At 42.8% G+C, this 21,244-nt stretch overlaps 6 protein-coding genes across 6 annotated transcripts in view; 3 read left to right on the top strand and 3 right to left on the bottom strand.

The window, feature by feature from the left end:
* The window catches only part of LOC131284661 (titin-like), a 44,353-nt gene extending 42,741 nt beyond the window's left edge, over positions 1-1,612 (bottom strand). Inside the window, exons 1-3 of the mRNA XM_058313524.1 lie at positions 1,455-1,612; positions 546-649; positions 8-456 (exon numbers count right to left, since the gene is read on the bottom strand). Of these exons, the coding sequence (XP_058169507.1) occupies positions 8-456; positions 546-649; positions 1,455-1,612 (711 nt within the window). The remainder of the gene's footprint in view (positions 1-7; positions 457-545; positions 650-1,454) is intronic.
* A 1,872-nt stretch (positions 1,613-3,484) lies between these two features.
* LOC131287081 (inactivation-no-after-potential D protein) lies at positions 3,485-8,612 on the top strand. Its single transcript, XM_058316098.1, has 18 exons — positions 3,485-3,744; positions 4,334-4,380; positions 5,364-5,440; positions 5,510-5,596; positions 5,672-5,806; positions 5,873-5,965; positions 6,029-6,098; positions 6,191-6,267; positions 6,337-6,415; positions 6,492-6,685; positions 6,753-6,847; positions 6,918-6,987; positions 7,063-7,113; positions 7,196-7,297; positions 7,374-7,790; positions 7,860-8,018; positions 8,080-8,214; positions 8,304-8,612. The coding sequence occupies exons 1-18, from the start codon at positions 3,485-3,487 to the stop codon at positions 8,481-8,483; spliced, it is 2,328 nt and encodes a 775-aa protein (XP_058172081.1). The 3' UTR covers positions 8,484-8,612.
* Positions 8,613-8,818: 206 nt separating this feature from the next.
* On the bottom strand, positions 8,819-10,941 carry LOC131287357 (U4/U6 small nuclear ribonucleoprotein Prp4). Its single transcript, XM_058316399.1, has 7 exons — positions 10,639-10,941; positions 10,391-10,570; positions 9,955-10,299; positions 9,480-9,875; positions 9,249-9,396; positions 9,039-9,167; positions 8,819-8,962 (listed from the first exon to the last, which is right to left on the bottom strand). The coding sequence occupies exons 1-7, from the start codon at positions 10,812-10,814 to the stop codon at positions 8,819-8,821; spliced, it is 1,518 nt and encodes a 505-aa protein (XP_058172382.1). The 5' UTR covers positions 10,815-10,941.
* Positions 10,942-11,412: 471 nt separating this feature from the next.
* On the top strand, positions 11,413-14,073 carry LOC131284660 (dynein regulatory complex protein 1 homolog). The gene is made up of 10 exons (XM_058313523.1): positions 11,413-11,591; positions 11,662-11,834; positions 11,911-12,243; positions 12,305-12,414; positions 12,481-12,876; positions 12,952-13,138; positions 13,228-13,496; positions 13,558-13,658; positions 13,744-13,891; positions 13,957-14,073. Exons 1-10 carry the CDS (start codon positions 11,413-11,415, stop codon positions 14,071-14,073), a joined length of 2,013 nt encoding a protein of 670 aa, XP_058169506.1.
* A 1,052-nt stretch (positions 14,074-15,125) lies between these two features.
* Positions 15,126-18,251, top strand: LOC131286722 (SCY1-like protein 2). Its single transcript, XM_058315712.1, has 6 exons — positions 15,126-15,307; positions 15,491-16,096; positions 16,158-16,366; positions 16,440-17,112; positions 17,203-17,608; positions 17,687-18,251. The coding sequence occupies exons 1-6, from the start codon at positions 15,181-15,183 to the stop codon at positions 18,129-18,131; spliced, it is 2,466 nt and encodes an 821-aa protein (XP_058171695.1). The 5' UTR covers positions 15,126-15,180; the 3' UTR covers positions 18,132-18,251.
* A 68-nt stretch (positions 18,252-18,319) lies between these two features.
* LOC131286849 (protein phosphatase PTC7 homolog) lies at positions 18,320-20,935 on the bottom strand. Its single transcript, XM_058315853.1, has 5 exons — positions 20,594-20,935; positions 20,305-20,484; positions 19,837-20,150; positions 18,730-18,868; positions 18,320-18,656 (listed from the first exon to the last, which is right to left on the bottom strand). The coding sequence occupies exons 1-5, from the start codon at positions 20,805-20,807 to the stop codon at positions 18,607-18,609; spliced, it is 897 nt and encodes a 298-aa protein (XP_058171836.1). The 5' UTR covers positions 20,808-20,935; the 3' UTR covers positions 18,320-18,606.
* Positions 20,936-21,244: the final 309 nt, after the last annotated feature.

Below are 21,244 nucleotides of genomic sequence, written 5' to 3'. Positions count from 1 at the left end.
TACATACATGGTCGGCACACTTTTGCAAAAATAGTTTATCTGTCTTTAAAAATCCTTCACGAATAGCTGCCTCCATGTCGTGAGGATAGTGTTCACTTTGCGCGATATAGTAATGCAAATGGGAGGTAGCAAAACTGGCTGCTTCCTGGCCGCCGTGACCATCGTACACGCCGTAGAAAGCCGTAGGCTCGACGTCCTTCGTGTCAAACAGGACGCTAAAGTCCGGCAGGCACACGTGGCGATCCTCCATCGTGCGACGTCGGTGTTTCACTCCTCTAGAAAAGTGCATCTTTTTCCTCATGGCAACCAACGCGCCAGGGCCAGGATGATCGGTCTCGCTCCGTTCAGCATACTGCTCAGCGAGCAGCTTGTTCAGATTTTCATTGTCCAGCAGGTTGGAGCAGATTTGGTTCACATGTGAGATTACTGTATAGTTCAGCTGCAGAGTTTTATAATCTGCAAAAAAAAGAAAACAGGTTTTAATAAAAACGGTTGTTGCGCTCCATTTCCTCTGCCTTTTATGATGGGTTTGCTATTGAACTTACCACGCAAGTTAAACCCGCAGGACGTCGGATTTTCATTACATTGGATCAGCACTTCTTCGCATGCCTTGCGTATTATCGGCGTCATGATACATTGCGGACATCCACTGTCAAAATCAAAAGAATAGTTCGAATGCATAGATATGAAATCACATTGCAAACCACACGGAAAATTGCAACTAATCATTATTATATGCCCAACACTGTACAAATCAGTGCTTCCCAATCTTTTGGCGCACGCAAGTTTGAGTCGACGGATTTTAAAGATAGCCGAAGGATTGTTGAGATAAAAAGGACCATAAGAGTTTAATGTGAGATGTGGTTTGTGTAGTAATATTCATAAGATTATAATTGTATTGCAACAGATGTTTGAAAGTTAATTGATCATTATTCCATCAATCATAAGGAGTAAGTACTACTTGCTACTAAGATACTACTAATTGGTAGTAGCACAGTCAAAATAATTAAAATTTAATAACATCTAATACAGTCCACTGACAGGAATGTTTCCATGTTCAAGAATTTAGTTGTGCAATTGCTGTAAGTAAAACTAGTTGGGGTGTTCCTTATGTATGTTCGTGTTGTGTGTCAATAACAATTTGTATTATTACCAGTGGACTGTGTTAGATTTTATCGAACAAGTTGAGAAGGGCTGCCATATATCACATGTTGACTATACCCCGCCTTCTACGCGTCTCTTCTGAGTAATGCCATAAATGACTCAACATGTTGACATATCAAGCCATACAAACATAACGGATGCACCAAACGAATGAGTTATAAAATTATGTAAAGTACCACGTTGAAATAGTAACATTACATTTCCGTGGCATTAGAACGAACCAAACACAGGAAAGCTGGCAAGGTGCATTGGGAATTGACAAACCCTACAATTAGTACAGCAATACTTACAACTGATCCAAGTACGTTCTGGTCCAATCAACAATTGCGGGCTTGATTTCATCGTACTTTAGATTGTATACGGGGACTCGGACGGGCAGCGGATCAGATGGGTTGACGTTGGCTTTGAAGCAGTCCAGAAAAACGCGACACTGCTCTAGTGAATCCATGACCGTGGCGCAATGCTGCCTTCTTGGTGTACTGATGCTGTGTCGATCAATTGAAATCTCGTACACCCAGCGCAAACAAAATCAACTGCAGTTATTTGCGTTAACTTGAGCAGGTTGTTACTGAGGGATTCCGCGAAAATAATACTGTCACCTAATTATCGTTGAACGTGGCATTAGTTCAAGGGGAATCAGCCAGGCGGGTCGAGCTATCGCTGCAGCGAACGATAAACACCGTTGTGGTTACTGTTGCTCTGTTTATCACCGTTATGATTCAGCCCAAGAGGATACACAGTAAATAATAAATGGAAAAACTACAAGGAAAAACACTAACACTAGCCTTAGTTTGTCGTGATCACTGGGAAACGTACTACAAGATATACACTTTGTTCGAGTTGCTCGGGGCTCACACGCTTCTAATCAACTAAACTAACCGCCACTATTCGATTTCGATGTAAGACACTACCGTTTTTGCACAATACACGTACTTCACATCCGCACCTCTTCGCGTTGGATTATCAAACCAAACTGTTTCAATTTCTGATCTTTTGGCAGAGTCCGGGTCTATCTGTCAAAATTGTTTGGAAAGCATCGACACAAACAAACGCACGATTGATACACCGAACAGTCGCGTGGAGGACTTTGTTACTCAAAAACGATCGGATTCGCGTGTTATGTTCATAACGGCTTTGAAAAATCAAACAAATTAATAAATAAGATTTTTGTTCTTCCTTCAGCAAACATCCCGCTGGTTGTACATGTTAAACTATTGTGGTTTATGCATGCCTGCGGGAAAACATCCTTTGCTGCTGTTTTCTACTTTTTTCTTTCCTTTGACGTTAGACGTCCTGGAAAAAGAAAATACAATTTTCACAACTTGACAGTGTTCGAGCTTCTCTGCTAGTGGAAAATTACCTGTACCTTGAAGATCAACGAAAATGTTTTATTTCAACCCACAATAGTGCCAACGACCCCTAGTGCCCCATACCTATATCCCAAACATAGTGCAATTTAAATGCAACGTATTTTACTTATACTATAAGTTCCTATACAAAGCAGCCAAAGTGAATTGTAAAAACCTCCCTCACTCTTCGTTGCCCCCAAAAAAAATAGTATCGTCATCCGGGACGAGCTGCGTTTGCGAAACAAAATACGATAAACGCTACAACCATGCAAGTTCCTCGACGAAACACGTTCTACAATCTCTTCTACTACTAGTGAAAGATATTTTAAATGACAAAATAAGCCCTTTGATGGTAAATGTTGCACACGTTTCATTACTCCTAGAGTGGCAGAAGCTACATGCCAAAGCGCGCATTTCATGAAGGGAAAAAATAATGCATGTTTGTTTTACCATAGCTGTTTTTTTTTGTAGCGAATGCATGTAAAGTGACGAAAGCAACCTATAAATAATTTCAATTCATTCATGTATGTATTTTATACTACATTATTGTTGTTAACCAGCGGTTGTTATTTCTTCATTTTTCTACTATTTTGTCATTTTTTTTATTTAACTTTCTCAGTCCTGAGCATGAACATGTCAGACCAGGCATTAAAGGATATGAATGTAATACGTTATGCTGTAATAAAAGAGCTATGTTAAAATCATTTTGTTGTACACGTTGCATGTTGTTCTTGTTTTTCGTTTAAATGTGTTGAAAAATATCCGCAAAATATATTTGATAAAATGCATGCGTTAATATGTTAACTGAACTTTTCCAAGCTATGCTTTAAACAAATAACGTTTCAAATTTACAGCATTACTGCTAACCATTACAAGGGAATTGACCATGAAAATGTAACCTTGGAACAATCGATGAATGAATCACCCGCAAATACAACGAATGGATTCACAAAAACGGAATTCAGCATGAAATGGAGTACAAACAGCGGAACAATAGTGTAGGCCTGTTCCAGTACCGCATACAGTATTACAGAGATTACGACGAAGGTACTCTGCAGCCCGCCGACGGCAGTTGCATCTATTTGAAGGAGCTTGACCACTTTCGCAACAAAGCCAAAATACCGTCCGATCACGCGAGAAGTAACCGGAAGCTACCGCTATGTTATCCGGTGACGGAAATCCAACCAAAGACCATCGCGACAGATCCTACGCCGAGTCCGGTCAAGGAAAGGTAAATGCTTTTGGGCCCGAACTTAGGAATTCTTCTTACTTCTCAGGGACTCGCGGGACACGTGACGACGGGCCCACATCACACGATTTAACAAATAGAAGCTCAAGGACAATATGCGCATGTATATCGTCAACCGACCTTACCTGCCTCAGTAGGTTTTTGGTGGACTAGACCTAGTTAAACTATCGTCATGCCCATTGCAAACACCTTCGTTATTGTGAAAGAATTTTCCTAGTTCCGATTTGTTTTTCGTTCCTAATTAAATTAGAACTCCACCCTGCATACCAAGGGAGGTATGGTCGGCTTTCGTACTTTAAGGTTTCCATGCCATCCGCGCTCGTTCTGACGATGCCCGATATACCAATTGGACTGGGGATGTTAAAAATTGCACTACAAATCCCCATCGACGTCGCCGCAACGTGTGCCTTTTGCGCCTCATTTACACGCCTGGTTCGCTAAATTGAACCAAGTTTCGGATTGTGGTTGGCCAGTTGCAGCGCACAGTCGGTTCAGTCGGTGTCAGCACGTGGTACGTTCAACTGAATCTAACGTTCGGGTTTCTGGTCTGGTTTTCTCCTATCTTCTACAGCGTAAACATGACCGTTAGTGCTTTGCCAGGATCAGTGAAATTAGAAGGTAACGAAATAGTTCACTTTTCATCACAAGTTCCCTTGTTTGCTTTTAAAGTTGAACCTGGTAGTGCTAACATGCCGTTTTCGATTGTTGCTGTGAAAATTCAATCCCACACAAATCATGTGGTCGTTTATGTGTTGTGATAAAGGAACACCATTAGTAGATTTGTATGTTAAAAAGGTTATTTGGTAGAAAAATGAAAAATATTGAAAAAATATGCTTCATGTAAGATTACGTCCAGCCTTGCAGATCATGCCATAATAGGTTAAATTTTTCGTTGTTCATGTTCCATTCGTTGAAACCACCTTGTCCATTTCTATCGTACATTTGATAAAGTGAATTAAAAATTCCTCAGCATTAAATCAAAATTTTAAAGACATACATAGATGTTGGAATAAATAATATCGAGAGAAAACCAACATCTTCACAGCCTCTAGCTTCAAGCCATTATGTATTATTGTCTCTCAAAGCATCGTGCAACATTAAAACTTTATTTAAACCCCAAACTTTAAATTTAAATATATTTCTCGATATACGATAACTATGAACGAAAATGTGTGGTTGGCGCTAAACAATGCTACATCGCGAATCGATGCGTATGTTTTTAGAAGGCTTCCCCAAGGGAATCCTAGCGCGACACTGGCCTATCGAGCCAGACAGAAATAACCAACCTGTCCTCACGTTTACGATGGATTAGAAGAAAAAAATCACGTGAGACTGCTGTTGGCTTGCTTCGCATTGCCCTGTCGATCGATCGTTTATTCTCACGTGGCCAATAACTTTAAACATGCTGTGCCCTATAGGTCCAGTCCGGTGTGCCCAGGCGCTCGGTGAATCTGTGGGGGCCCATTTCGGAACCAACGGAATTATGGCTTGACACCCTCGTTGGCATAATGTAACGTTAGCACTGCCGGTTGAAATACGAATTTGCTTTTCGATTAAATTGATTGAAAAGAATGTAATCAAAAAGTCTTTCCCCTTTCAAGGGTGGGGTCCGGAGAAGAAGGTGGCCATCGAGAAAACGGAAAAGTCATCCTTCGGTTTTAGTATCGTCGGTGGCAAGGTACAGACACAAGAAGATTCGCTGGACGAATATTTTGGACGCATGGTTTTACACTGTTTCTTTCTCCAGGTCAACGTTGGAGGCGACGTTACGTCCGGACTGTTCATCAAAAGTATCATTCCGGATAGTCCAGCTGATAAGTGTGGGGAACTGAGGGTAGGTGAAAGCCATGTGTCTGTTTAGTTGTTTTTGCCACAAGATATAATCGAATATACTCTCAAACTGCTTCAGATCGGAGATCGAATACTGGCTGTGAACGAGAACAGTCTGGAAAATGCCTCGCATGAGAAGGCTGTCAATTATATCAAAACTGCCAACGATCGTATCGTCCTAGTGGTGCAGAGCCTGGAGCGCAACGTAACAGAAGTATTTACGCTTAACGTAATCCACGCAATTGCATTTACTAAGTGTATTTACTGTTTTCTTCGCCAGACAAACCCAATGGTGCTGCAGAAAAGGGTTCCTCCTCCGATAACCCCTTCGAAGACGCCGGAGGTGGAATATATTCAAGATGGAAAACCGAAAGTAAGTTGCCTATAGATTGTCCTACGCTGAACATAGCTTCCTAAACACACTTCCTTCTTCCAGCAAGAGAAAGCAAACACCCCGGAAGATAATAAAACTGTACCCGTCACGAAAGCTCGGCAAGAATCTACAGGTAAGATCGCATCATGTAGGAAACGCATGGGAAGGATCATGTAAGAAACAAAAAAAGAAGCAAATTTTTGTCGTTTCTTCCATCGAAAACAGAATCCGAAAACTCTTCCGATGACGAGGATGATAGCCGAGAGCTTGAAGGAAAAACATTCACCGCAGCCGGAGTTGAGGTAACGCTTGGTGTAAAACGAAGATAAGGTATGCCTTTAAACTGATACTTTGATTTCATTTATTCTCAGATCGACCGTGCTTCCGCCGGCAACACTAAACTCGGAGAAGCGGATACGGAAGAGGAGGATGACTTTGGCTATACGATGAGTAAGTAGCACGTGTGGGTCAGTAGGAGACCCATGTGGCGATGGATTAATGTTTCGATTTGTCATGACAAATGCAGAAAAGATCAAAAAGCGCTACGCGGGACTAGGAGAAGTGGATTGCTGTACCATCATGCGGGATGCCAATGAAACGTGTGGACTTTCGCTGTGTGGCCATCGCGATCGTACCCGGATGGCATGCTTGATCGCTGGCATCAACCCGAAAGGAGCCGCCGCGGGAACATCTCTCACGGTGGGCGATGAAGTGCTGGAGGTAATTTTGGTCACCTGCTTGTTGCTTCTACAGAAGCTTGAAGCTGATGCGTGTTTGCATTCGGTAGGTTAATGGCACTGTGGTACACGGACGTTGCCATCTGAACTGTTCAGTGATCATCAAAAATCTTGTCAATCCGACGGTAAAGTTCATTGTGCTAAGGTGAGAATATATTTTGTAATCGAACTTCGTGAAATGTGGTTCCCATCATTCATTTTTCAACTGATCTCAGGAAAAAGGCAGCTATGGACGAGCTGGCCGTGAAACCTGTTAAGCATTTCCCGACCGATTTTGACTATACCGTACGTAATCAATCTGCAAAAGAGATAATTTACCAATACTCATATGAAACATTTTATAATTGACCCTTCCCGCAGGATAATATACTGGAGAAATTCAAGGATGTCAAAACAATCACAGTGAAAAAGGTAGGGTGACGATAAAACTCCCTTAACTTCTGCTTCTAAAGAATGTTTCCTTTTCTTGGTTTTCCTGCCATTTCCACTGCAGGGAACATCGAGCTTGGGCATCATGATCATTGAGGGCAAACACTCGATCGCCGGCCAAGGCATATTCATTTCGGACATCCAGGAAGGCTCGACGGCAGAAAAGGTACGTGATCGATCGAAACGTGGTGCCTATTGAATGCCATCTATTTCCTTCTTTCTTCACCCACACGCCATTGCAGAGTGGCCTAAAGATCGGTGACATGTTGCTTGCCGTCAACAGGGACTCGCTGCTCGGCTGCAACTACGAAACGGCCGCCGGATTGCTGAAGAAAGCGGAAGGTGTTATCACGCTGAAGATATGCAACCCGAACAAGGAGAAGGAATCGGACAAAAAGGCCAACGGTGAGGCAGGAGGCGCCGCTGCCGGTCCCGCCGGTGCCACACCGAACAAGAAAAAGGCAGAAGAAACGGCAACGCTTTCGACGAGCCGTGCCGGTACGCCACACGGTGGTAAGCCAGAAGCTTCCCCAACGAAGGAAGTGGTCGATCCATTGAAAGCATCGATCAGCGACAACGAACTGACGGTGATTGATATTATGGCCGAAGGGAAACCGTTGGGTATCGTGGTGGCAGGAGGATGCGATTCATTGGTAAAAGTATGTACCGGCGCCTTAACATTTGGTACCAATGAGTTTAAAAAAATCAAATACATTGTGTTATTCCAGTCCGGCGCCGCGATTGTAGACATCCTACCGCAGAGTGTGGTAGAAAAAGATGGTCGGTTGCAAATATTAGACCAAATTGTTGAAATCAACGGATACAAGATCAACAACACGTCCACCAACGAGGCCATTAAGCGTGCAGTCAAACAATTGCATCCAAAGGTGAGATAAATCATGAAAGAGTTGTAAGCTTTCAAATCAAACTAAATTACTTCACTCGTAGGTCCGGATGATCGTATACCGTGCTAACCCCCCCACGACCGAAACGGTCGAGGTGGACATGATGAAAAAATCTGGCAAAAATCTCGGCCTCATGTTCCGCGCCGGAAATCCCAAGGGAATCGTTATTACTGGACTGGTAAGTAGTTTAAAAAGCCGGGAAAAAAGTACCACAACAACAAAGCACAGCCTAACGGAATCGACACATCAATTATCGCAACGACACAGGTCCCGGGTGGATCGGCCGAGTTCGATGGACGCATTCAAATTGGAGACATTGTGTCGCAAATCAACGGCGAAAGCCTGGAAGGCGGCGCAATTGATCAGTGCGCCTCGTTGCTGAAAACGGCTCAGGGCAAGGTTGGGCTTCGCATTTTGAGACCAAAGCTGAAGGAACGCGCCGTCTAAATGCCAAAGGTTTTGTGTAAAAAAGAACATACCACCTATCCAGGAGGTAGAAGGAATTTAGCAAAAGAGATTTGTACATAAAATTGAATGCTTGCAGCAATATGCTCACCCCACTCACACGTACACTATTGATATTTTTAGCCAAATAAATATTCTGTTATAGCTATAGATTAAACGAACCGTTTAGAGACGTGTAATTCTTTCCGAACCATCTTAACTAATATTGAAAATTATCCGTAATTGTTTTCATACCTCAGTTTTGCGGAGAGCAACGTGTTTTATTACGATGAAAAGTATGTGCACTTTCGCTCTTAAAGTGAACCACATCACGTTGCCTAATCCCAAGCCCACAGCTTGAATGTACGATCGTATGAAGCCGTCACTATGTACTGTGAATCATGGGAAATATCCACCCCAACTAGCCGCCCATCGTGTCCGGAGAGAGTTTTTAATGGTTGCCACGTTTTGTCGGACCAAATCTGTGTGAAGTAAAATATGAAAATTTATTTCTGGTTAATTGTTTTTTACGAAGCAATACCAAAAGTATAAACTTACCTTCGCCGTTTTGTCGTAACTGCTAGTAACGAGAAAATTACCACCATTTTTCTGATATTTAACGTCCGATATAAGATTCGTATGGGCTGGTATAGTGTACACCATTTGTCGTCTTCGAAGATCCCAAATCTGCAACGGACATGATAAAGACCTTGTTTAGTGATAACGAGAGAGAGATACACATTCCGCGCTTGTTGGTTGGTATATAACCTTGCATGAATTGTCCTGGCTGCCTGTTACGATATGGTATCCATTGGGGGAGAAATCCACACCATAGATGGCACTCAGATGACCTTCGAGAAACATGATACAACGCCCAGTCCGCAGGTCCCACACTCTTCCAAAACCATCCAGTCCTCTGCGAAGTATAATGGAAACCGATATCATGATCACATCCGATTGATTATCTCCGGAAAGCCACTTGTCTCCGTGCTTACTTACCCCGTTACACACACACTGCCGTCTACCTGGAACGCTATACAATGAACCGCCTTGGTATGCCCTTCCTGGTGAAGCACCTCCTGCTTCTGCTGCAGATCCCACAGTCTCCAGGATGCATCGTAGCAGGCCGTCCCGAGGAACCGTCCGGACGGATGAAAGGCCAGCTTGGCTACGCGGTGCGGCACATGTCCGTTAATGTCCGCGATCGACTCTTCGCTGTCGTGAGACCACAGCTTCACAGAACCGTCGAAGCTACAAGAAGCCATCGCTACTTCCGCGTTACTATCGGTGGCAACACCCGGCCGGAAGGCTACATCACTTACGTTGCATTTGTGCCCACGAAGTGTCTGCTTGAGGGTGCAATCAGGAACCGACCAAACCTTACATAGGGAACTCCTACGATGAACAGATTTTATCGATTACAATTCGAGAAAAAAACATGGCAATAGGTGAATTATAAAGGAAAGAAACCCACAAACTACACGTCAACAGCAGCGTCGAATCTTCGTTCATGCGACATCCAGTGATTGGACGTGTGTCCCCCACCTGACTACACTGTGGGGCAAGCTGCTGGATGCGCTTTTGAAGTTCAACCATTCGTCCCGCCTTGGTGGCTGAATGCTGTCGAACTTTCTCGCTCGCATCCTCCAACCGTTTCTTAGCCCTCGCAAGGGAATAGTTTGCGATCCAGAAGCGTGCTACACGTAAACTTTCCGGTCCCTCGTGGTACCACGTAGACTCGTTTGTTTCCTTCTGCTGACTTTTGGGTTTTTCTTCCTCTTTGGCCGGTTTCGATGCAGGCAGTCCCTTTTCGCCGAGCCTACAATGAGCAAATGTAAGCAATCGCAAAAGGGGTTTAATATCAAAGGAAACCGGTTACTCCGGTGTTCAAGGGGCCCGTAGATACGTACGCTGAGAGAAGATCCTTTAATCGCATACGTCGGTCGGCGGGACCCTCGCCAAAGTAGCAAATGGGCTCGTTCAGCTTCCGAAGTGCATTCTTTACCTCGCCGTCGTCCGTGCTGACATGAATGAGCCGAGCCTTTTTTCGCCGTTCAAATTCCTCCAGTAGTGCAGCTCTGTCTTTGGCGCTAAAAACCACAGACAAAAGTTTAAATGTAAAATCCTTATCACAAACTACCTTTCAAATGATAGTTACACTTCTGCGTCCAAGTTCATGTACTCCGCTGTCGTTAGCTGACTGTAGTCCGTCTTGGCCGAAACATCGACTTCATTATCCTTCCGTTCGACATGCCAGCGATCGGATTCTTCCAGTGATCCGTAATGAATTGTTTTCGTGCGCTTGGCATACACGCTTTGCTCACTATCCGACATAATGGTGCCGTGGAAAACTCTATGGTGTTCTTTTTGCAACAACAAACGAATTCAGACTAACTAAAATACCCTTTAGCTGTGAACTTTGACTGGACCAGCTAAAGTGCGGCGTTTAAATTACACGAGATTTGTTATTTTCTCACGAGCGATTTGCGATAAAACAACAAATCTTTCCGGCGTCATGGAGGAACTGTCAAAAATCCTGGCAAAATAATGCCAAGGTTGCTTGTACGACGCTACGCGCGGCGCAAGGGCTGAGGACTGCTTTGTTGAAGTAACCTTGAGCAAAAACTAAATAATTATGAAAAGGTTTTCTTAAAGGAAAAATATTAACACGTAAAAGAGATTCCCACTTTATCTATGAATGTGTGCAATAAATTCGCTAAATTACATTGCGAATCATAGCATCGGTTGAAGAAAACAGCATTAATGATCCGTATTGCCCCTAGCTACCCTACTCATTGTATTGCCGGGCAACGGTTGCGATGAAAAATCTAGCACCCTGTTTATTTGTGAAACATGCAAATGATGTGAGATTCCGTTAAAAACAGATTCTGTTGTTCTGTCGTGCACCGCAAGATATATTTTGGAATCAAAAATGGATATCGAGGAAATTGTGAACGAAGATAAAAGTCCCGATCCTGTCCTGAATACAGCAGCAACAAAGAATGCAGCAAATCCGCTGTTTCTCAGTTTAGTTGAATCCGCTTTATTGGAAGGAAGATCTCAAAGCATTGTTGAAAGCTTCGTTCGGGATAGTCGCTTCCGCAAAAAGAAGTAAAGTTTTTTTTTCGTTTACAAGATTACATAAATTTAGGAAGTGACTTTATAATGCATTTTCTTTCAGCATTCCGTTAAATTATGTCGAAGATAAGGAACGAATTCGCATCTGTTTGGACAATGCAGACAAACGCATTGCTGAGCTTATGCGGGATGGCCTGGAACTTATCGAGGATGTGCGGGTTGCATGTGATAGACATGAAGTTGAACGCCGGATGGCCGAAGCGGATATCAAGGAGAGTAAGTGCAGCTCATGCTTTTCTTGAATGTGATATGCTAAGTAATTATTTTTTAATTTTACTTTATCCACACCTAGATCTCCTGAGTAAAATCCACAGCGAGTCCGTTGATTCGATCGCCAAATTTCAAACAACCTACGAAAAGTGGACCGAAATCAAGGAACTGAAGGATCCCATGCTAATGAACGACGAATTGCAGTTGCAGAAAAATCGCGTAGAAGAGCTTCTTAAACAAAAGGATATAATAATAACGGAATGCAGAAAGGAGCTACAGGCAGCCGACGAGCGATACGCAAGGGACATACGCAAGCAGATTGTTGATATTCAAAGCCTAGTCCATCGAGCCGATACGGAAGTGGAAGCGATGAAGAGTATTCTGAAGGAAAACTTAGATCTCATACAAGGATCAGGTAAAACAGTATTAAACATAACTCCAAAAGAAATTGCTTATCTTGTATTCTGATGTTTCAGTTGAAGAGGAAAGAATTATTTTGCAAAATGCGGCTAACTTCAATTGGAACGATGTGTATTCTAAACGGGCCACAAATGAGCGCATCAAAGTAAAACAGAAGAAAGAACGAGTATGTTTACCTAGTATGTTGGTTTGTAAGCTTTTCCCTATTAAAAATTTGTTATTTTTGTTTCAGTTGTTGGCCAACTTGACTGAGATTGAACAGATTGAGCTAGACTACGTGGAAACAACACGTGCGACAAGAATTAAACTGGACAAAGATACGCAAGCATTGGCCATTGAACTGCAGAAGATCAAAACCAATACAACATTAAACTCAGAAAAGCTAGATTATAGTTTCCAAGTTCTGAAGAAACGTGAGGACGAAAATTTGATGGTAAAGAACGCTCAGAAACGTCGATTGGCTAAGTTGCACGAAACCATTTTCACCTTGCGCAACAAGTTAAAGGACACAAAAACTTCATACTACATCGAGACGGAGAAAATGGCAAAGATGATAGAAAAGTTACATCACAGTGTGGAACATATACGAAGCAAGTTAGAGTGCTCCAAAAAGGCGTATGATAAAAGGGTAAATATGGCCCGTGGAGCAAGTGTATATTTTTCTTTTTTTTTTTTTAAATAATGATTCCATCTTCTAACCAAGGTACGGACGATCTGGAATATGAATCGCGACGAGTGTTTCGAAATCATCAAGCATATTTCTTCAATCGACAAAATTCTTGTAGAGCAGCATCTTAATCGAAGATGGACGAATAGTCTTACTACGATCTCGGACGTTCTTCTTCAGTATGATCCTTTGTGCACTCCAAAGTTACCAAGCACCGCTAAAAGTAATATCCGGTTCGCTGATAACTTTATTATCGTATTAAGGTGTCTTTAAAACAATTTTTATAACAATCCTCGCCTTACGGTGTTGCAGCTAAAAAAAGTTTAACCAATATGAAGGATGAACAGAAGAACGATTTTCCAATGTTAGAATCATTGCTTCAGCAGTCCAAGTTTCTGAGCGATAAAAAACTAGACACTACTTTGCAAGGTCAGAGTCTGGATAGTTGCGGAATAACACTTATCTGCTTGGACAACGTGTTGAATGCCCTGGGAATACATGACATGGAAGGGGTTCGCCATCTGCAATCAACCCAAACAGAGATTCAGCGGTTCAATAACGGTGACGAAAGTGGTTCAGAAGTAAGCTGCCCTTTATTGTGAGTTGTCGTTCGTTCTTCCAATCGGAATATATTCTTTTCAGATATCATGTATTGAAAAGGAAACCGATCGTGAAAACAGGGCTCTTTCTACTTCCCGCGATCTGCTGGCGCTAAAAAAGTTTTGCCAAGATGACGAAGAATTGTAAGATACTTTATTTTCTTCTCAAATTGTTTGTAAAGAAAAGCAAAAATTTAATTGAATTATTTTTATTGATCAATCGTTACAGTCTCCAATCAGGGGGAGAAACGAAACCCGACGGAAAGCCGACTCTAACCGATACGCGTAAATTTTGGAACTCGTTTAAAAACATTTTCCTCCCCAACCAGGTTAAAGTGTGGAACACAATGGAGGAAAGTTTGAGCAAATATTTGCAGGTAAACGTGCTCCCGCATCAATGTTTCACAGTTTTTATTCGATTATCATTCATATTTAATTGCAGGTTCTTCGTGAAAGGCAAACACTGGACATAGAATGCAGCTTTCTACGGAAACAAAACCAAGAGTTGCAACATATTATGCAAAAAATGCTCATTAAACCAATGAACGATGATTTGTAGGCTGAAGAATTGAGTATACGTAGCTTTGACCGGTAAATTAAGACAATTTTCTCGTGGTATTCCGTTTCATAAATGTAAATTCTTTGTCATTTCGGTGGGGTTGTTCCCAAATGCACTAAAAATAGCTAAAGTTAAAGTGTCTTTTCAAAGAGCTCTGTCCGAAGATTCACCTTCTTTCCCACCTCAGATTTATTATAGAGTATATGTTCATTTAAATCGTGTTGAGCCTGTACAAATAACAGTGTGACATCTTTTGTAGTTATTTGCATAAGCAATTTTAACAATTTCCAAGCAATAATCCACAAACATCTCGCAGCTTCACTTTTGTGCTGGATAACTTTGAACCATTTGAGTAAAATGAGTTTTTCTTATAACATCTATGTATCGACTCTTGAATATTAACTGTCTAGCAGTGAAAGAACAGAAATATTGTTAATCATCAATCCTTAATATTGTTTCTAATAGTGTTTTTATTTAGTTTCACCAATCATGGCGATTAACAGGATCCATTTCCAGTGATTTCACAAAGAAGAACAGTTTCTATCCGCGAAACCATGGGTACTTTGATCCAAAATTTCCAATTACTTACGTGAACGCTGATTATCCGGGGGTGTCGGGACCGGTAGGTCCCCGAATTATCGAATTCCACGGATAATCGAACATATATTAAAATACGTTTATAATTGCAGTGCAGTTGTCAATTTGTGTAGTTGTCGGTTGCAAGACACCCGGATAATAGAAGTCCGACTGTACTTATTTGGATTAAGAGATTTAGGCGAAGATCTCCCGCATACTGCAAGTATGTTTGTAAGCACTTTTTCAACCAACTGTCACAACAATGGCGGAGTAGAAAATAGCTTTGACCCGACTTCCCTTTTTACTGATTTTGGTTTCTACCCAGGGATCCAGTTTGACAGTTGCCAAAAAGTTGGCAAAACAGAAAAAATATAATCAATCGAAAAAGTGTAATTCTTCGGTCATCTGTGTGTCGAATCTTTCGTCTGGGCATCACAAAGATACGTATAGAAAACAGGAAAAACTGGTGCCGTTAATAAACTTTGCCCACCAGCGAACAGGATCCCAAAATTTCAGCATTCGGAGTAATCCATGGACGCCATAAACAAATTTTACACCTCCGTCTCGCAAACGGTATCCACCTTATCTTCGGTATTTTCCGGAAATCCTCTGACGAAAGAGTATGACATCGCGGAACATATTGGATCTGCTGGTTCAGGTAAATATATAGTGCAGAGCCTAGGCTTCGTCTATTTTATTAATTCGTTGAAAAAGATCATTCGTACGGTTTACTGCATTCAATGGTGAATCACCTTGACCGTTTATGTTTCTTTCTTTTTTTTCTTACGCTGCCCTATAACAAAACAGTTTTCCTAAATCTCATGTCACCATGTACTTGCAGAACTGGTATGGAAAATTTACACGGGCAGCAAACGTTCCACGAAAGAAGCGGCTTCGATTTTCGCGTTCGATAAGAAGCAGCTAGAATTGTTCACCAAAGATGAGCGGGAGGAGATATGCGAAAATATACGCCGAGGTGTGGTCCAGCTGACCAAGATACGCCATCCACAGGTCCTGACGGTGCAGCACGCAATGGAGGAGAGCCGTGACACGATAGCGTTCGCCACCGAACCGGTGGTGGCTAGCGTGGCCAACTTGCTCGGAAACACCGCGAACGTCTCTAACAGTGGCTTGCTGGCGGAATACAAACTGTCCGAGTTCGACATAAAGTATGGTGTATTTGAGCTCATCAAGGGCATTCAGTTCCTACATGACGAGGCTCAGCTCATACACCGGAACATCTGCACGGAAAATATTGTCGTCAACAGGCAGGGAGTGTGGAAGTTGTTTGGGTTTGGGTTTTGCTGGAGCAAACGGACGCCCGGTGCACCTGTGATGAATCATTACTTTAAAAACCGCCTGCTGGGCAATCCGGGTTCCAAGTGGACGGCACCGGAGCTAATTCTGGAAAATAGTTGTAATGAGTCAACCGATATTTATTCACTAGGTAAAGTATATGTTTTACTGGGAGAAAAACAATGCTCTTAACGTTTGATCCCTTTTTTTAGGAATTTTAATTTATACAATTTATTCCCGAGAAAACATTCCATCGCCGGATGCTTCAATGGATCTGTACGGATACAAGCAATCGGTGACGAAACTTAGCAACCAAGGGCCATCGAAGTTGAACGCTGTACCGGAGGTGCTTCGGGGCGAGGTGAAGCGAATGTTAAGCGTTAACCCGCAGTCTCGCCCAACATTACAGTCATTAGTGCAGGTATGGCTAATATAATGTTTTCCCCCGTGGGTCACCTCCATCATACATACTTTTGTTGTGTTTGTTTTTTCAGATTTCATACTTTTGCGACAACTACGTGCAATGTCTAGATAATTTGGAAACACTCTTTCCAAAGGATAACTTAGAAAAGTCGGAGTTCTACAAACGGCTCTCGCAGATAATAGGAGAATTTCCGCACCGTGTCCGTCTGTACCGCATCCTTCCGTCGCTGGTGAAGGAGTTCGTCAACTGCTCGATGATTCCGTTCGTGCTCACGAACATCCTTACCATTACGGCGAGCTGCACGCAGGCCGAGTACATGCAGCACATCAGCTCCCATTTGCGGCCGGTGATGTTGCTGGACGAGCCCGTCCAAATTATGCTGATATTCTTCCAGAACCTCGACGTCCTGCTGAAGGTGTGTCCCTCGGAGGAAGTGAGAGCCAGCGTGCTACCGCTCGTGTACAAAGCGCTCGAATCAAAATCGCAGCAAATTCAAGAGCTGTGTCTCTCGATCATTCCCTCGCTGGTGGTGCATCTCGAAAAGCCAACGATCAAGGCCGGCCTGGTGCCGCGCATCAAGACACTATGTTCGGGCACGAACCTTGTGTCGGTACGGGTAAAGTGTTTGCTCTGCCTCGGTCAGCTGGCGACGAAAATCGACAAATGGGTGATGATAGACGATATTGTAGCCTTCCTGCCATCCGTCAACTGTCGCGAACCGGCTGTAATCATGGCCATCGTTGGTAAGTAAATAAACCATCCAACCTGAGTAGGCTGTACTGCTGGATAAAGCAACGCCGTCTATTATACTATCTCTACTCTACCTCTCCAAGGTGTTTACAAAATATCGTTCGCCACGGAAGGCCTAGGCATACCGAAAGATGTGCTTGCTTGCAAAGTTCTTCCGCACCTCTTCCCGATGACCATCGTGAACGGCCTTTCGTTGCAACAGTTCAATGCCATCATTTCACTCATAAAAGAGTTCACGCGTAAAATAGAGGACGAACAAGGAGACAAGTTGGGAAGCAAAACGCCGATTTCGGCCAGCGCAAGTAATGGCAGTCTGCAGGAAAAACAGAAATCCGCACTACAAAACGATCTTCAGCAATCCTTCGGAAGCCTGGGAATGGACGCCTATGGGGATTTTATGCAATCTACCACAACGCCCCAGCAGACTCAACGGACGCTTACGTCTCCGATGCAGCTCGCCAAGCCCCAGCAGCCAATTCAACATTCCAGGTAGGGTTCAGATAATGACGAGTTGAGAACCAAGCGCACCTCCACACTAACAACGTGTTTTATGCCTGCGTTTTGTAGCACACTTAACTGGACCGTTCCGCCGGTTACAACGACGGCAAAGGAGAACAGCAACAAGTTTAACCTCTTCGCGCAGCAACAACAACAGAATGTTTCTCCATTATCAACCTCCTCTTCCTCCACCTCATCGTCCTCCTCGTCGGCGATGAAGCTACGGAAGACGGATACCCCACTAGCGTTACTTCCGCCGCCCGCACCGGCCATAGCGGTGCCAATGGCCACCGGGCCAACGGTTCCCAGTGCATGGTTGAGCAATCTTAACGGCCCAACAATGTTATCAAACGTGACCGCACCAAAAAAACTCGAGTCCTCCACAATACCCAATCCGTACGGCCAGCTGCAACCGCTCATTCCTACACCAACGCAAAAGACTCGCGACACGGGAAAATCGAGCTCGAGCCCGATGCTATCGAAGGAGGACATTATGGAGTTTTTACAAAAATAAAAAGCACGTTCAAGTTTTACGCTTGTTTTAACACTATTGCACTTTCCCTCCTGTTTGTGGTCGGTCGGATGTCGGACCGACTCACACTCACACGTATGCTGATAATGGCAATAAATGATATCATTATGAAGAAAACCAGAAACGCATGTTATCGCTTTCCATCTCAAGATAATCCAATTGAATATGGTTGGCTTAAAAATTTATTTGATCGTTTAGGAATCCCAGTCTAGAGTAAGAATTTATAAACTTAAAAGCTAAAACAAAAATTAACCCATACAACAGGCCCACCTTCTGGGTTCCTCCTTACAGCATTCCGATTCCTTGGCGCAGGCTAAATCGTTAGCCATAGGGAGGTGGTGGTTGCACGCAAGCGGTAGTTGCATAGTCTGCCTATCATGCCACATTCACTACTTTCTAATATCCGACGGCTCCTCTTTGCGGACAGTGCCAATTGCTGTGCCAGATCGCTAAGAAGTTACAGAGCCACAGTTGCTAGCACTACGGTTATATCATCTGGTTTTCCCCCTATAGAAAAGGAACGAGATTTTACTTCGGTTTGTTCATTAGCACGTAGGGATACGGGATGCAGGATACGTACCCATTGCATTGATATTATTTCTCCTGGCGTTTAGAGAAAACGGTGACAGAAACTTACTATCGAAAGACAGTGACCTTGCCATAAGGGCAATCGAATTTGCACACATCTGCAGCTTAACCTGATCGTTTTCACCTTCAACCTGTGAAGTATTAAAAAGAATAGAAAAAAGTGTTGATTATTTTTTACATAACAGACTGTTACGTTGAACTACCTTTGATAAAGTAACACATATATATTCATAAACATATTTTTCTCACGGTTGATAAGGCGAAGATATAAATTTTTCAATTAAACAGTGTGCGTTTCCACTAAATATTTTTCTTGAGACCAAACAGATAACTTAAAATGTATTAAGAAATTTATTAAGTGTTAAATAATAGTTGGTGCTGTATAAAAATAGCTTCGATTTATTTCGTCGAAAAGAACAGTTTTCGAAATATTAGAATAAATAATGCAAAGCACCTTACCTTAGTAGAAAAAGCAATATTGAACGACGAACAATTGTTTGAACTGCTAAGCAATTAACATATTGTCAATAACTCATGGTACTCACATAATACAGGTTTAATTTAAATAATATTAAGGGCAACCAATATTATTGTTAGTAGACAAGCATTAAAACTGTTAAATTTAATCTCTTTCAGTTGATTGTACATGTGACGTGTATAACAAAAATTCTTTTTGCCAACAGTTATTTATTAAAAACACTGCAATTTCAAATAAACGTTGTCGCTTATCTATTATTGTGAAAGGTTTGTGCCTATTTTGATTGTTAATATTAAAAAATGTTCGAATGTTTTCCCGACACCACCTTTCGATCCGCAGAATAAATGTTGTATGGAAGAAAATAGAAAAAAATTACACAAATTTGAGCAGCAAGGGTTAAGTCCAAACGAAGAAGGAAAGTAAACTTTCTAGGCTAAGGCAAATTCTACAATTTCATGTCTCGGGAAACTGGTGTCCATGATGCACATTTTACTACAAAAACTAATCAGAGGGTTTGAGTGAAAATGTGATAGTTAAGCCATGTATACCATGTAGATACCAAACATTGTTTGGTAAGCAGCAATGTAAAATGTGTATTCAAAAATAGGATATCCAACTTACCCCATGTAGAGTATCGACTAGTAACCTAATCGGAACGTTATCAAACACACCATCCGTAGCGACGAGGATGACATCCCCATTGCACACCGGGAAGGAGGTCGTATTTGCAGACTCAGGACTATCGCTCAGCACATCGGTATGGCCGGGCGGTGGTAACGATAGCTGAAACGGTGTGTTAAAATAGTGCTGCTGGTCCTCGCTGCGATGCACTATTTCCCCTTTTCGCACTATGATGAAACCGCTGTCGCCGATGTTGGCCGTGTAAATGCTACTATCTTCGCGATTAAACACCACTATACACGCTGTACTACTACCTGTTGGGGTAGCAAAACAAAATAACAACACATAAGCCATATGCACTGCTGCAGATCGTCGATTGCAGATGCGTAATCACGGTTTGCGCTGCGGAGTGAACGAGCAAGCGAGACGGCAGCATGCGTGCGTCTCTGTCCGTTCGGATTGACGTACCCAGAATGCTTTTTCTGTTGGCCCGTAATTCCCGATATCCGGATGCTATCAGATTCACCGGTTTGACTGGATCGAAGCGTGCAAATTTTACCAGCCGCTCACAATTCCTCATCAGCACCATCGCAAACTCGCCTGGATCTATTCCATAACTGCGCCATCCGCCGACCCCATCAGCGACACCTGTCAGATGATGCAGCATCGAGCGAAAAAAAAAAAGAAACAACATTGAGGACTTCCATACTAGAGCTAGTCTGGTGCTCCATGCGAGCATTGAGATAAAAACACTTACCCAAGACATCCGCCGTTTTGGTATTCGCAATGAACCACGCGTCGTCGCCCATCTTACCAGGTTTGTACTTCGATTGGGCCAAGTTCTTTGGGAAGCCACTGGCAACGGATATGAAGCGCGAGTATGCGCGAGGTTTGTTCTCTGCACTCGTACTCGCAGCTTGCCAATTTTGATGTAGCGCCCTCGATAGCCATCGTGTCGTCCAGGAGCGCATTATGGTGGGCACGAAATGCACTGAATCATGGGCAGCTCGCTAGTGGAACCCGTGAGGCGGACCTAGTAAAAATTGCACCTTCAATCGTAAACAAAACTTTGTCTCGCACTATTTCCAAGTCTGATCGATTCTTGTTCGACGTTTGAGGTAGTGTTGGCAGATTCGGAAGATTCGAAGATTCGATCCCTTGACGGATTCCAAAGATTTGGATCCCATTTGACGGATTCTACAAATTTGATTAGATTGGGATTCGAATCAGATATGATTTGTTAGTGATTTGAATCTATTACGCTTTTTTCCGGGCTCGATTTGATTCGGTTCTGACTTGTTTGATTCAGCATGGTTTAAAAAGTCGGTAATTATGGATCCGTTCCGGATTTGAATCGAAAGATTCCCACCACTACACCACAGGTCGAAACGTCATTTGTCAAGTTGAC

Source organism: Anopheles ziemanni, chromosome 3 (genome assembly GCF_943734765.1).
Source record: "Anopheles ziemanni chromosome 3, idAnoZiCoDA_A2_x.2, whole genome shotgun sequence".
NCBI classification, from domain to species: domain Eukaryota; kingdom Metazoa; phylum Arthropoda; class Insecta; order Diptera; family Culicidae; genus Anopheles; species Anopheles ziemanni.
This window is presented reverse-complemented; position numbering and strand designations above follow the sequence as displayed.

Excerpts from the sequence above, each read along its gene's own strand:
- LOC131287081 (XM_058316098.1), top strand. The coding sequence starts at position 3,485 with ATGGAGTACAAACAGCGGAACAATAGTGTAGGCCTGTTCCAGTACCGC. Across the intron at positions 5,807-5,872 it reads TGGAGCGCAACGTAACAGAA|ACAAACCCAATGGTGCTGCA; the intron begins GTATTTACGCTT and ends TTTCTTCGCCAG. Across the intron at positions 6,416-6,491 it reads TGACTTTGGCTATACGATGA|AAAAGATCAAAAAGCGCTAC; the intron begins GTAAGTAGCACG and ends TGACAAATGCAG.
- LOC131284660 (XM_058313523.1), top strand. The coding sequence starts at position 11,413 with ATGGATATCGAGGAAATTGTGAACGAAGATAAAAGTCCCGATCCTGTC. Across the intron at positions 11,592-11,661 it reads AGTCGCTTCCGCAAAAAGAA|CATTCCGTTAAATTATGTCG; the intron begins GTAAAGTTTTTT and ends ATTTTCTTTCAG. Across the intron at positions 12,415-12,480 it reads TAAAACAGAAGAAAGAACGA|TTGTTGGCCAACTTGACTGA; the intron begins GTATGTTTACCT and ends TTTTTGTTTCAG.
- LOC131287357 (XM_058316399.1), bottom strand. The coding sequence starts at position 10,814 with ATGTCGGATAGTGAGCAAAGCGTGTATGCCAAGCGCACGAAAACAATT. Across the intron at positions 9,876-9,954 it reads CTGCTGTTGACGTGTAGTTT|GAGTTCCCTATGTAAGGTTT; the intron begins GTGGGTTTCTTT and ends TGTTCATCGTAG. Across the intron at positions 9,397-9,479 it reads GGCAGTGTGTGTGTAACGGG|AGGACTGGATGGTTTTGGAA; the intron begins GTAAGTAAGCAC and ends TATACTTCGCAG.
- LOC131286722 (XM_058315712.1), top strand. The coding sequence starts at position 15,181 with ATGGACGCCATAAACAAATTTTACACCTCCGTCTCGCAAACGGTATCC. Across the intron at positions 15,308-15,490 it reads TATTGGATCTGCTGGTTCAG|AACTGGTATGGAAAATTTAC; the intron begins GTAAATATATAG and ends ATGTACTTGCAG. Across the intron at positions 16,367-16,439 it reads CATTACAGTCATTAGTGCAG|ATTTCATACTTTTGCGACAA; the intron begins GTATGGCTAATA and ends TTGTTTTTTCAG.
- LOC131286849 (XM_058315853.1), bottom strand. The coding sequence starts at position 20,807 with ATGCGCTCCTGGACGACACGATGGCTATCGAGGGCGCTACATCAAAAT. Across the intron at positions 20,485-20,593 it reads CAAAACGGCGGATGTCTTGG|GTGTCGCTGATGGGGTCGGC; the intron begins GTAAGTGTTTTT and ends ATCATCTGACAG. Across the intron at positions 18,657-18,729 it reads AAATAATATCAATGCAATGG|GGGGAAAACCAGATGATATA; the intron begins GTACGTATCCTG and ends CCTTTTCTATAG.